The 14,797-nt window shown below is 41.3% G+C and overlaps 1 protein-coding gene across 5 annotated transcripts in view; it reads left to right on the top strand.

Moving 5' to 3' along the window:
* The window catches only part of NOS1 (nitric oxide synthase 1), a 412,853-nt gene that overhangs the window by 228,422 nt on the left and 169,634 nt on the right, over positions 1–14,797 (top strand). For all 5 annotated transcript variants that reach the window (XM_033956098.1, XM_033956097.1, XM_033956099.1 and 2 more), the window contains one exon: positions 10,895–11,021. In XM_033956098.1, coding sequence (XP_033811989.1) covers positions 10,895–11,021 — 127 coding nt within the window. The remainder of the gene's footprint in view (positions 1–10,894; positions 11,022–14,797) is intronic.

The following is a 14,797-nucleotide window of genomic DNA, read 5'->3' as shown; positions in this document are numbered from 1 at the left end:
AGATCTAAGGCATTATGACATCACAATCTGAGCTCTAGAATGTTGCTACTTAGGATTTGAAAGTGTTCCAGGCTTTTGCGGATGAGGACGGAGCTTAGGCATTGGTGGAAAGAGGCATTATGACATCACAATCTGAGCTCTAGAATGTTGCTAGGCATTGGTGGAATGAGGCATTATGACATCACAATCTGAGCTCTAGAATGTTGATACTTAGGATTTGAAAGTGTTCAAGGCTTTTGCGGATGAGGACGGAGCTTAGGCATTGGTGGAATGAGGCATTATGACATCACAATCTGAGCTCTAGAATATTGCTAGGCATTGGTGGAATGAGGCATTTTGACATCACAATCTGAGCTCTAGAATGTTGCTACTTAGGATTTGAAAGTGTTCAAGGCTTTTGCGGATGAGGACGGAGCTTAGGCATTGATGGAATGAGGCATTATGACATCACAATCTCAGCTCTAGAATGTTGCTACTTAGGATTTGAAAGTGTTTGAGGCTTGTGCAGATGAGGACGGAGCTTAGGCATTGGTGGAAAGAGGCATTATGACATCACAATCTGAGCTCTAGAATGTTGCTACTTAGTATTTGAAAGTGTTTGAGGCTTATGTAAATGTGGACGGAGCTTGCAAGAATGGGGCAGGGACAGGAAAAGAACTCGGGGGATGGGCCGGGAAAATGAGTTCCTGCAGGGATGGGGAAAAATTTGTCCCCGTGTTATTCTCTACATGGTACCTCATGTTGTGGAAGCACAGGTGTAGTTTATATAGTAGATTATGGGAAGAGGCAGCCTCCCAAATGCTTTGGGTACTCTCTTCCTCTCTCCCCCCCTTCCCTACTCCTTGCCCTCCTCCCCCACAGAAAATACACATATCTATTGGCGCATTCGTAGGTTTGTCTCATGTAAGTAAATTGACTACGAAAAGCAACACTGACTCATGCCGAACTCTTGCTGAGATTTGTAATCCTTTGCCATTATGCAGTAGCTCGGGGTGAATTTGATTAGTAAACTGAACAAGCATGACCTGAAATCCATATGACTTCCTCTTTAGACGTGACACCTGAAACACCTAACGCATGTACCCTCAACTTGGAAAGTGCCAGAGGAGTTTGAACGGGGCATAACTTAGAGAATCTCTCTTGGTATTTTCACAAAGCTTCCCAGCCTTTTTTTAAAGTTCAAAAAGTTTTATTTATTTTCAAGCATAGAATAAACGAGTAGTGGTCATCGAAAGAACAATAGTAGGGATTGTACACAAAGCATCAGTATGTTATAAACAAGCTATAAACTATTAGCGAGATATAATGATCCTGTCAGTCCACTTAGAAGTTATGAGATTGAGCATACCGAGCAGGCCAAGTTTATGCATGGAGGTCCTTATTGGCGATCAAATATTACAATAAGATTTGTAAGCATTGCGTCGTTCAGCATTGATTTTTTCATATTTAGCTATTAAACATACAGAGTTCCACCACATTAGTCAGATTTTTCCAATTATATAGGATGTTCTGGAGAGCCAGCTCTGTTAAAATGCGGAAGAACTGGCCTCATAATAGTCATGCATATGAATGCCTTCAAAATTACCAAACAATATAAGAGAATAGTCAATGTCTGTTTGTATAGAGAAAATGTCTGAGATAGTTCGCCAAACACTAGCCCAGTAACTTTGGAGTAAGGGAAAATAATAAAGCAAATGAACTAAAGTACCAGTAGAAGTACCACAGGACCAGCACGTAGAAGGTAGCTTAGCATTAATCTTGTTGGCGAGAACAGGCGTCCATGTGGCCCTATGTAGCAGAAAATACATCGATTGGAGCAAAGAGGAGGATTTAAATTCACCAGGAATCGTCATCTGCTATAAAATGTAGATCATCAAACCACTTTGAGCAGTTAACGGGTTGAATCGCAAATTGTTTCAATTGTATTAATTTATACCATGAAGAGGCCACACCTTTGGAGTTTATTCATAAAAGTCAGCAAATCTGGCGAATCCTGAAGAGTCTCTAATTTAGGGAAAGCCTTCCTCAGACAATGAGTAAGTTGTAACCACCTGAATAGCCTTTCATCATACAAACTATATATATTTTCAAAAAGTGCTCAGACCACTAACCCCTGTGCGCAAGCATAGGTTGTCCTCAGGACCATCGCTGCCCTTTCACAGTTCAAGTTTAAGTTTCAAGTTTCAAGTTTATTAATTGGCTTGTTCAATCGCTTAATCGGATTTCTAAGCGATGTACAATAAAATAAAATATACATCCATAAGGAAACAAAAACATTACATACACTTAATTAATTATAATATAAACAAAAGGTAAGAGGGGATGAAATCCATTTGTTATAGTAAAGAAAGAACATACAGGGAAAATACAAAAGGAAATGGGAAATAAAAAAAAAAAAAAAGCTGAATAATTCATAAAAATAACACTTTATAATAAAATTTAATTAAGTTGCAAATGCATCTTTAAACAGAAAGGTTTTTAATTCGCTTTTAAATTTCCCAAAGACCTTCTCTTCCCGTAAAAACATGGGAAGCGCATTCCAAATCTGGGGAGCTGTACATGAGAAGATAAATTGTCTTCTTGTACTAATAATTTTTAGCGAAGGAATTGATAAAAGGTTCCGTTCACTAGATCGCAAGGTTCTTTTAACTGAATATGGGATAAGTAATCTAAATAAAAATGCTGGAGTCTTATTTTCTAATGTTTTAAAAATAATTGTACATAATTTATGCGTAATTCTATGAATGACTGGGAGCCAATGAGCCTTTTTAAGGAGTGGTGTCACATGATCAAATTTTTTAGATTTTGTTATTAATTTAATAGAAGCATTTTGAATAATTTGTAATCGTTTAATTTCTTGTAAAACAATTCCTGTAAATAATGAATTGCAATAATCGATTTTAGACATCACCAGAGAGTGAATAAGAATATTAAGTGCTTTGGGACAGAGAAATTTAGAAATAGATCGAATTTTCCGCAACCTATAGAAGGTAGTTTTACAGTCCCTGTAACCGCCTTGTAAACACGGTAACTTCTATCATATGTTATATTTCTCTTCTTAGCTTTGTTGGGTTCATTGGCAGTTTTGACTTGTTGCTTTAGCCACCACCTTAAATCATCATGCGATGCAGCTTTTTCCTAGCCGAGTTTTGTTATTGATTGCTTCGTCAGGAGGAGAAACACAAAAACAAACCACAAAACCATGTGTCAGTTCTAACCCACCATGAGCAAAGTGGCCAGCGAAACTTAGAGAAGGCCATACGTATTTAATGCAGCCACGGTTATCCAAGGTCTATGGTTGGTGTTAACAGCGGACACTTGAAAGTTAGGTGTGCTGATACTGGATTATGCATATACGAGGGTCATTTCATAAATAATGCACACTATTTTTTTAAATTTACATGTTTTATTTTTTTTCAAGTATTTCTTTACAATCCTTCAATATAGTGTCCCTGCTTTGCAATGACCGAATTCCAACGTCCGGGAAGCTTCATTATTCCATCCAAGACACCGTTTGTTTTTGTTCAGTTGCCGAATGGCTCAGGTAACGGCAGAAGAAAGTTCTTCCAGAGATGGAAAATGATGTTTCAACTTTGGAAAAAGGTCGAAGTCTGGTGGACTCATGTCTGGACTGTAGGGAGCATGAGATAACACCACCCAGATGTATTCGTGTAGTTTTTCAATGACGATATTCCCTATGTGCGGGCGGGCGTTGTCGTGAAGAATGAATGGCCTAGCCAAGAGCAACCGAGGTCGGGTTTTACATTACATTACATTAGTGATTTCTATTCTGCCAATACCTTGCGGTTCAAGGTGGATTACAAAAGAAGTTAGCTGGCCATTTCTTGTATTTTTCTGCGCATTTTTTGCAAAAAATCACGATAATACACTGCTGTGACACTTCTTCCACATGGAACTTTGTCTGTGATGATGATGCCTTCATGATCATAAGCAAAAATCATCATTTGTTTGACTTTTGATTAAGCTCGTCAAAATTTTTTAGAGCTTTCTTCTGCCGTTACCTGAGCCATTCGTCAACTGAACAAAAACGGTGTCTTGGATGGAATAATGAAGCTTCCCGGACGCTGGGATTCGGTCATTGCAAAGCAAGGAGACTATATTGAAGGATTGTAAAGAAATACTTGAAAAAAAAAAATAAAACATGTAAATTTTAAAAAATAGTGTGCATTATTTATGAAATGATCCTCATATTTTATAACAGAATCTGGGACTAAAGCATAAAGGCAATAGTGGACTGAGACCTTTTCCTCCATTGCTTTATTGACTTCTAGTCTGCCTTAACCTTGCAGTTCTAGGTGGCTTACGATAAGAGAGAAACTGTTCATTTCCAGTGAGATGGCATGAACTCAAATTGACATATTTCCTGAATAACAGGTTTTATTTCATTTTGGAAAATTCTATAACCTGATACCGCAGATAAAATTCTGATGACGTTGGGGTCCAATTTTGCTGCTTGAATGACAAAAGTCCCTTGAGCATTCTCTTTTGCTTCATACCTTTGATTGAAGGTTAGGTAAATGAGTTCTGGACTCTCCTCGATCTGCTCATGTTGAGTGCCACCATCAAATTTATCAAAACCCAAATAATAGAGAACATTCACATAAATTAAGGCAAAAAATTCTAATAGTGTCACTGTTGGACAAACTGTGAAACACAGCAAAGGGAGGTAGAATAATATGAATATGTGTGAGAAAAGCTCAGTGTGGATTGAAAAGTCAGATGAACAAATTAACGTTCAATGCTACAATTTGTGTGTAGGCACCAGCCCAATGCACCACACCACATGTGTAATGTGAAGGAGTGAAAATATAGTGTAATCACACTTAAAACACTTCCCCCTCTGTATTCGCAAATTCCGAACCCAAGGGGAGAGGAGTTAGGAGTTGAAAGCACTCTCAAAGAGGTGGGCTGCCATTTATAGACGGTCCCTGCTCAGAAGAGCTTACAATCTAACTTGGACAGACAGACATGACATATAGGGTTGGGGATGCAGAACCCAAGGTGAGAGGAGTTAGGAGTCGAAAGCACTATCAAAGAGGTGGGCTTTTAACTAGGCCTTGAACACTGCCAGAGATGGAGCCCGCCGTAGGGATTCGGGCAGCTTGTTCCAAGAATACAGCACAGCAAGGTAGAAGGGATGGAGTCTGGGGTTGGCAGTTGAAGAGAAGGGCATAGACAGGAGAAACTACCAGCTGAGCAGAGCTCAGGGGGGGGGGGGGGGGGACCATAAGGGGAGATAAGTGAAGAGAGAGAGTGAGGGGCAGCTGAGTGAGGGCATTTGTAGGTCAGGAAGAGGAGATTGAAATGTATTTGGAAACGGATGGGAAATCAATTACCGGTAAGTGACTTTAGGAGAGCAAGCAATAGCCTCTACTGCCCAGTTAAACCCCTTTGAATATTGCCCCCCCCCCCCCCTCAAGTTTAAATGAAGGCAAAAGGATATTAGACTCTTTAAACGAGCGAATTATTCATTTTTACATTTTTAATTAAAACAGATTTTCTCACTAAAACTACAATTTTTCTTCTGTCCCATGCTTTAAGTCAACAAATCTCCCAGTCAAGTAATGTTCACTTACTCCGAAAGAGCTCGTTTGCTCTCAGCACCTCTCTATCTCTGTGCTGGCAAAGGATGAGCTCCCCACCAGCTGCTGGTTTTCGTTTTGCTTTTCACCACAACCGCGGTTGCTCTCACATCCTCTCTGCTGGCAGGAGATGGGATCCCCACTGGGACCTGAACTTTAGCGTCACCATCCCACCTACGCAAACAAATCTATGCTTACAGATAAATGGATAGACCCTCTCTGATAGGTGGTATTGCAAGGGCAAAACACACCTAAAAAGCATAAAAATATTAGAAGATGCAGGCTCATAATAAAAAAAAGATAAGATGTCCCAAAACAGCCTAAATCAGCCCTTGGATGTCCTAATTGCCAGGATGGGCAAGTGTCGATAATCAGAACCGTCTAGCGAGGTGTTCCCTCCTCTGTATGTCCAGAGCACGAGATGTGCATGGTGGAGGCGTGTTATGGGCGTTCCCAAGGGTGGGTTAGACATGGACATCTTGCAGTGATAATCAAACATTTTGCAAGACTTAGACGTTTGGAACTAGACCTGTTTTTAGAAGGGTCTAAGTGCCACAAAGACCACTGCATGCATCAAGGTAAGACACCCCCAGTGCTCACTGACCCCTTCCACCACTCAAAAATGAGAATAAAAAGGTACATACCTGTCTCTCAAACAGCAGCATCTAATATGGGGAAGTCTCAGGTTTCTTCCGTAGTCTGAGGGATGGGCTAGTGAACCATAGAGAGGAGGAGCCAGGCCCAGAAGCCACTCTAATAGAACATGTGATCCCACCCAAACCCTACTATACTCTCATATAGATGCCACCTGCAGCCATAAGTGCTATTGGGGTGGTACAGAGGGTTTTGGATGGGATGGGGGTCACCCTAAATTATAAGGGGATTATGGTGAGATGTACAGCTGGCACCCTTTATCTGAAGTTCACAGCCGTGCCTTCTCATGTGTCCGATTGCTCTGGCAGGATGTCTATGTGGCCAGTCTGTTACTATACTGGCCCCTCCCATGTCCAAATGGTCTGCATTTGGACGTTTTCAACCTGGACGTTTATCTGATTGAAAATGGGGTATAAAGTTAGATGTCCTGGTGGCCAAGACGTCTAAGTAGATAATTTTTAAAAATATATATTTGCACGTCCAGCAGTTTGTCATTCAAAAATTACTATTTTTGTTCCTCCAACTTTGGGCATTCAACTGGAAACGTCCAAGTTGGACTTAGACATTTTTTTTTCAAAAATGCTCCTCGTGGGATACTATGGACCAGTCTTAAGAAGTTGATTTATTCAGAAGTACACTTCTCCCTCAATATTCGCAGGGGTTAGGGGCAGAGCTGGCCCGCGAATATATTAAAAAAACTGTGAATAATATTCTGACCCCCCCCCCCCCCCGCCTTCCCTCGGAATCCCCTTAAGCCGTCTGAGACTCCCCAGAACCGTACCTGGTGGTCTAGCGGGCTTTCGGGGCAGGAGCGATCTTCCTACGTTCCTGACCTGTGCAGATCACTCATAGGAAATGGCTGCCGTGAGCTCCCATCATAGTCTCGAGAGACTTCGGCAGCCATTTCCTATGAGTGATCTGCACGGGGCAGGAGCGTAGGAAGCCCGCTAGACCACCCACCAGTTAAGGTTCTGGGGAGTCTCAGAGGGCTTAAAAATAGCCCCCACAATTAAAATTGATGTAAAAAAAAAAAAACATTGCGAATAACCAAATCCGCGGATATTGAAACCGCAGATTTGGAGGGAGAAGTACAAACTCAAAGTGGCCATATTTCAAATTCAGGCTGCATGAGGGGGTAACACATCACATAGGCGTGATGGTTTCTGTAAATATACAAGGGATCTTCAAAAGGTTTCTGCACTTTTATTTTTGTAAACACTATTTATGAAATATCTCAAAAGCAAATTGCATCACTTTTCCCACATAATCACCCTGTTTTGCGACACATTTTTTCCTATGACATTCTATGAGGCCCTCTTACCACTTCTCCCACCCTAAGCATGAAAATATGAAACTTTTTGAAGAACCCTCGTACAGAATTACTTAGGAAAACACTGTATGCAAGAGAGGAGGTTATTTAGATGTTCTAATTCTGTGAGAGGTGGTGGTGAAGATATCATTGTCAAGTTGAAAAAGTACCTCATGAAAGACTTCTCAGGAAATTAGAAAGTCATGGGATAGGAGGTAATGTTCTATTATGGATTAAGAACTGGTTGAAAGATAGAAAACAGAGAGTTGGGTTAAATGGTCAATATTCTCAATGGAGAAGGGTAAAGAGTGGGGTTCCCCAGAGGTCTGTCCTGTGACCTTTGCTTTTTAACATATTTATCAATGGTCTAGGGATGGAAATAACTAGTGAGATAATTAAATTTGCTGATGGCACAAAGTTGTTCAAAGTTAAACCACTGCAGCGCAGTGGTTAAAGCTACAGCCTCAGCACCCATGCTGCTCCTTGTGACCCTGGGCAAGTCACTTAATCCCCCCATTGCTCCAGGTACATTAGATAGATTGTGAGATAAGGAAAAATGCTTGAGTACCTGAATAAATTAATGTAAACCGATCTGAGCTCCCTTGGGAGAACGGTATAGAAAATTGTATAAATAAACAAAGAGAAGTGTGAAAAATTGCAAGAGGACCTTGGGAGACTGGGCGTCAACATGGCAGATGACTTTTAATGTGAGTAAGTGCAAAGTGATGCATGTGGGAAAGAGAAATCCGAACTATAGCTATGTGATACAGGATTCCGTGTTAGGAGTCACTGCCCAGGAAATATCTAGGTGACCTCATTGAGAATACGTTGAAACCCTCAGCTCAATGTGCGACAGCAGCTAAGAAAGCAAATAGAATGTTAGGAATGATCAGGAAAAGAATGGAAAACAAAGATGAAAATGTTTATAATGTCTTTATATTGCTCTATGGTACAGCCGTACCTCGAATACTGTTTTCAGTTCTGGTCACCATATCTCAAAAAAAATACACAAAAGGATGACAAAAATGATAAAATGTATGGGATGACTTTCCTATGAGGAAAGGCCAAAGTGACTAGGGCTCTTCAGCTTGGAGAAGAGATGGCTCAGGGGTGATATGATAGAGGTCTATAAAACAATGAGTGGATAGCTGGGAATCACTCTTTCCAAAAATACTAGGACTAGGGGACATGCGATGAAGACTAGTAGATTTAATACAAATCAGAAAATATTTCTTCACACAACATGCAATTAAACTGGAATTCATGTATGTAGTGAAATCAGTTAGCTTAGCGGGGTTTTAAAAAAGGTTTGGCTAGTTTCCTAAAAGAGAAGTCCATAGGCCATTATTGAGATGATTGGGGGAAATCCACTGCTTATTCCTAGGATAAGCAGCATAAAATCTGTTTTCCTACTTGGGACATGGGTTGGCCACTGTTGGAAACAGGATACAGGGCTTGATGGTAGAGAATGACACGGTGACAAAATTCATCACCGTTCCCGTCCCCGCGGATAACCGCGGTAAACCATCTTCATGTCATTCTTTAAGGAGAGAGGGAAGAATCAGAGTATAATTGGGCACGACCACTGACCCGCAAGCTTTGCTTTGAAGAATGCTGGTGTAGAAGGACCGAGGTTGAAACAGACACTAGAAAATGACATGGGATTATTTCCCGCAGTTATCCGCGGGGACGGGAACGGTGATGAATTTTGTCACCGTGTCATTCTCTACTTGATGGACCTTCGGTCTCTCTCAATAGGGCAACTCTTCTTTTAATTTGAACAACCCAAAAGCCATCCAGGATGGGCCTAGAATTTTTCTCCTAGAACTGGGTAACTTTGAAACTTTTTTTTTGTGTGGCACACTGATAATATCTGACAGAAAACTGGTTAGGAAGCACTGAATCAGAGTGGTATTATCACTTGTTCTCAGTAGAGACTTCAGAAGTACATCCCCATGCAGGTAGTGGCATAAAAGCAGAAGAGATCCTTTTTTGTTTTGACATTTTCTGTTCTTCAGCAGGAAAATGTCTTTGTTCATGGCTGGCTATTTTGAACTGGTAACCCTGCCTAGGAGAAACAGTACATGCTCCCACACATTCATAAATGAAACGAAAACTGGAGGCTACGAGGAGAGACTGACTGTGTCACATTAAAAGAAAGAAAAGTGCAGACTGGAAGACAAAAACAATCCTGCTTCTCACCTCCTGTCTGAGGCTGGTGTCCTATTCATTAGCTGAACAGTTCACAGAAAAATCCTCTTACTTATGGGTAAAAGCTTCTGGCTGTGTGGTCGCTGCTAATGACATCGGCACGTCATTTAATTCTTCCCCCCCAAAATTGGTCACCAAGGATCTCAAGTGGTGAGTTAATTCAAAGCACTGCACGACAGCCAAGTCCCAAAGGGGGGAAATTGGACTTCTTAGGGCTCAGAAAGATAGAAGGGGAGGGGAGGAGCACTTAACCCTTTCCAGCTTCCACACCCTGGAACAGTTTACCAATTTACTAACGTGATAAATCCTCACTAGAAAAATTCAAAAGCTCTTTAAAAAGTTTTCTTGTGTAAGGACGCATTTGAGACATAGATAGGATCATTCGTCTATCATTAATGCTTATGCTCGAATACCTAAATTTAATCAGGCCTTACGTATAGGTCGAAATCTTCTTTCCCTTCTCCTCTAGGCTTATCCATGTTTTCATGATCATTCTTTGTTACCCTCCAGATGTTTTTTCCCTAAATGTTTCTTTATTTTCTTTAAAGATTGTAGTTCATCCCCCTCTCCTTTTGTATCGGTAATTATTTGTACGTATATACTGTACATTTATTTGTATAAAATTGTTTTATTTTTGTCTCCTATTTTTAAATTGTCATACGCATTGAAGTACTTGACACTGCGTGCACAACAAATTTTGAATCAACTTGAAACTCTCGTGACACAGAAGTTTCAAAGCACTCGTGTTCCTTCCAACCCACTGCAGAGATGTCATCATCATGTTAGTCCTTTTACAAGGAATACATTTGCCTTTATTCTAGTCATTCACGCTTGTATTAGGCATGTGACCGTTGGTGTCTAGACATTTTATACAAGTTCCTTAAAAATTATCCCTGAAATATTGACGCTCGTTCATTGATAAGGAAGAGTTCATCAACTGATTTTCCTTTGAGGCTGAATGAGGATTCATCTTGAGACCTCTTAGTTTCAGTGCAAAGTCGAGCAATCTTTCACCTATGCAATATAGGGTCATGCGCTGCGTCCGTTTTATTGTAGGATGACATTCTTGGCGCTGAGCAACACAAAGTAGCAGTAACCTGTGACCTTTCTTTTCCAGAGAGCTGGACGGTAGATCCCAGAAGCCTTTGCCACTGGGGACAGAGAACGATCGGGTCTTCGGTGACCTGTGGAAAAACAATAATATGCCTGTGGTCTTGAACAACCCCTATCTGGAATGTGAACAGGTAAGTCGGCATTTTGGGGGGGGGGGCCAGGCAGGGTGAAAAAAGGTTCAAGCTCCTCTATACTGGATAATCATGCCTGCTTGACATTTGGGCAGACACTTCGTACAAAATGGCACACTTAGGGCTCCTTTTACAAAGGTGTGTTAGGGCCTTAACGCACGCTAAATGCCCCGCGTGCTAGCCCCTACCACCTCCTCTTGAGCAGGCGGTAGTTTTTCGGGTAGCCCACGCTAGAAACGCTAGCCCTTAGAAATGATCATGAGGGCAGCACATTTCAAGAACCCAGGCAGAAACACCTTGGCGTTCATTCTAGATTCCATGAAACACCACCGAGGCCTCCCCAAATGGCTTTCTGCTCCTTCTGTGACGTGCAATAGAAATGCTCAGGACGGCACTTTGTCACTGCTGGTAATGAGAGCAATGAGAGATGCCGGATGTATGATTTAAGTCTTTGCATTCTGAAATATGGCTATTGTAATTTGAAGGCAACGCAATGAGTTGGGTCCAGGAGGGCAAGTAAATCCTCAGCTCTAATGGTTGCTCTTCATGGCTCGGATCCACTTGATACAAAACTCTCTTTTCTTTATTAAGGGCCACGTAATTCCCCCCCCCCCCCCCAATTCTGGTGCACTCATTTTCACGTTTAGCGCACAAAATTGTGCGCAAATGTTAAAGAATATTGTCAGTTACACTGTAACTTGTTTAATACACTATGTGGCATTAATCCATTTGCTGTGATTGAGGTTAATTGCTACAAATTAGCTCTAATTTGCAATTATGTGTTAAGTCATGGAGTGGAGGAGTGGCCTAATGGTTAGGGCAGTGGGTTGAGGACCTGGGTTCAATTCCCACTACAGCGCCTTGTGACCCTGGGCAAGTCACTTAACCTCTCTTGCCCCAAGTACAAAAATAGAAGTACCTCTTTGTTTGTATGACAGAAAGACGGTATATCAAGTCCATGACCTCTTACTGTTAAGTAGACGCACCAAAAAAGGGTCAAACGAGAAATCGATCCGGTCCAAAGGGAAGCCTTTATTGTACAAGTCCCAACATGGGTCCGAGTTACTTTATTTGATCTACCGCCATTACTGACAAAAAAAAAGTCAGAACAAAGCGGTTAAAAAAATGTAAAAACGACAGGGAGTAATTTAAAACCAATGAAAACAAACAGAGAAAAAACAAAGACTGGTTAACAAAAACACGACACAGATAAGCAGTCGAGGGCAGGGAAGTTTCCAATGTTAAAAGTGGAAAACCAAACGGCATCACAACAAGAAGGAAGGTAAATTAAAAAGGAGTATCGGTAGCCAAGTGAGACGACCGTCAAATAGAAGAAGAATATTAGGAATTGGGATCAAGTTTCAAGTTTATTAAAAATTTGTTTGATTGTGTTATATAAAATTCTAAGCGATTTATATTAAAATGGGGGAAACAAGTAATTTTTAAACACATAAGAGAGGACGTGAAAGACGAATCGCGTTCTGGAACATGAGGAAAAAAGGGAGAACTACACTTCTCCCTTGGTATTCACGGGGGTTGGGTGCACAGCCGGACCACGAAGTGTGAAAAATCACGAATAAGTTTTTGGCCTGCTCTGACCCAACCCCGCCTCATTCCATACCTTCCCACTTCCCTCCCGGCTGCCTTGAATTCCCGTAGTTTCTCGAGACTACAACGGGAACTCCCCGCAGCCATTTTCTATGAGTGATCTGCATGGGGCAGGAGCCCCGAAAGCCCGCTAGACTACCAGGGATGGTCTGGGATGCTGGGAGAAAGGTGGGGAAGGTCTGGAATTAGCTTTAAAAAAAAAAAAAAAATTTTATTTGCGAATAACCGAATCTGCGGATACTGAAATTGCGGATTCGGAGGGAGAAATGTACAATTTAAAAAGGAAAGTAAACAAATAAGGATAACACGAATGGAGAGGGAGGATTAATGAGTCAATGTTGTGAGCAAGAGGTCAAATTTAGGAATTGAAGGCGTCTTTCAAAAGAAAGCACTTTAGAGATCCCTTGACTTTATCTGTGTTTTTTTTTTCCACTCTGAAGAAGGTGGGAAGTGAGTTCCATATGGTGGGGGCTGTAACAGTGTTACGACGTGTATTAATTACTTTTAATGATAAGAGACGTGGAGTGTAACGTACGGGATGGAGTATGTGGAATGAGGAGTTGGTCAATAAAGCAGGAAGTGTTCGTCATTTAGGCTTTAAATGTTGAGCGCTATTTTATAGGTGATTCTGTAAGAGACTGGCAGCCAGTGTGCTTTTTGCAAGAGGGGTGACATGGTCGAATTTCCGGGAATTGGTGATTATCTTGGTGGCACTATTTTGAATTATTTGTCGACGTCGGATTTCTTTTTGTGCAATACCATTAAATAGAGAATTACAGTAGTCCAATTTGGATATGATAAGGGAGTGAACCAATATGTTGAGCGATGTGCGATCAATGGGATCAAACGCCATCTTGAAGTAATATGCTTTCATTTGACACTTAAATATCATAAAGGATTTTTCAGAACGCAAATAGAGCAGAAGAGAGTTCCAGAGGGTAGGTGCCATTACAAAAAAACTGGAATCTCTTTGCACGTCCAGAAACATCTGCCAGAAGGATGGAATAGACAATAGATGCTGGTGAGAGGAACAAAGATTCCTCCTAGGTGAATAAGGAGTCAAGTGACTAGATAATAATAAGGGAAGACCAGAAATCATAACAAATATGCTGATACGAGAACACAATTTGGGTAAAAACAAGCTGCAACGCTGCCGGTCTAACAATGTAGTTTGGTTTTACCCGAATGGCATCCCGGTTTCAGCATATTTGGTATACTTGTCCCCTGATGAAGAAAATTGTTATATTGTCGAAACTCAGATTCTTGTTGGGACTTGTACAAAAAAGGCTTCCCTTTTAGACCGGATCAATGTCTCGTGTGTCTGTCTATTCTGAGCCTTTACTGTTAGGCCCAGTGATTAGTAACTAGGACTCATTGCATGAAATGGGACCTGTGCTATAATAGCTCAACTTAGTGGTGAAATAATCCATCTGACCAGTAGCCCATGTGATAAATGTTCCTCTTAGTTGATGCAAAGTCTGCTGATAAAACATACAAGTGGATTTTACAGCTCTGCAGGCAGTGCTACAGTTCATCCCATTGCATTTTAGTCATGGACCTTGTCGACGGGAGAAAGTTGAATAACAGTGAGTTACCGTAGTTTGAGTTCTCAAAGCCCTGCTTTGGACTCTGCTTTGGACGGTGTACGGCAGCAAATGACGCTGCGTTTCATAGAAGTCAATGCCGTGTGCACGCAGGTGTGCCTGCCAGCAAGCAAGTATTAATGCAGAGTTCAGTAATTCCTGGCAGAGGCTGATGAATAATTCAGCAATTACACAGCATCTCAATTTGCCTTTTTACACCACTCATGCAGCCACTGACTGTTGTGTGCTGTATGTGGGGACTGTAATGGAACAACAGGGGGCGCTGCAGCAGATCAAGTCTGAGGTTTGAGGTATGGATTGAGGTACCCTAGCAGAGCAGGAATTCTACCAGTGGGACTGCAAGAGCTGTTGTAGGTCATGTATAAAAAGCTTCTTGTAGAGAGTGAACCAAGGGTTTTCAGAATGAGTCTGTGGCTTAACCACAGTCCAAAAGACAAATAGTTAGAAATCCCTTTTGAGAAAAATGAATTCTGATGATGATTTATGTCGGGGGTTCTCAACTCAGCCCACAGGTTTTCAGGATAGCTGTAATTAGAGTTACCAGATTTTATATGTGAAAAATCT

This window comes from Geotrypetes seraphini, chromosome 8 (genome assembly GCF_902459505.1).
Source record: "Geotrypetes seraphini chromosome 8, aGeoSer1.1, whole genome shotgun sequence".
Lineage (NCBI taxonomy): Eukaryota > Metazoa > Chordata > Amphibia > Gymnophiona > Dermophiidae > Geotrypetes > Geotrypetes seraphini.
The sequence above is the reverse complement of the archived record's forward strand: the minus strand, read 5'-3'. Positions and strand labels throughout refer to the sequence as shown.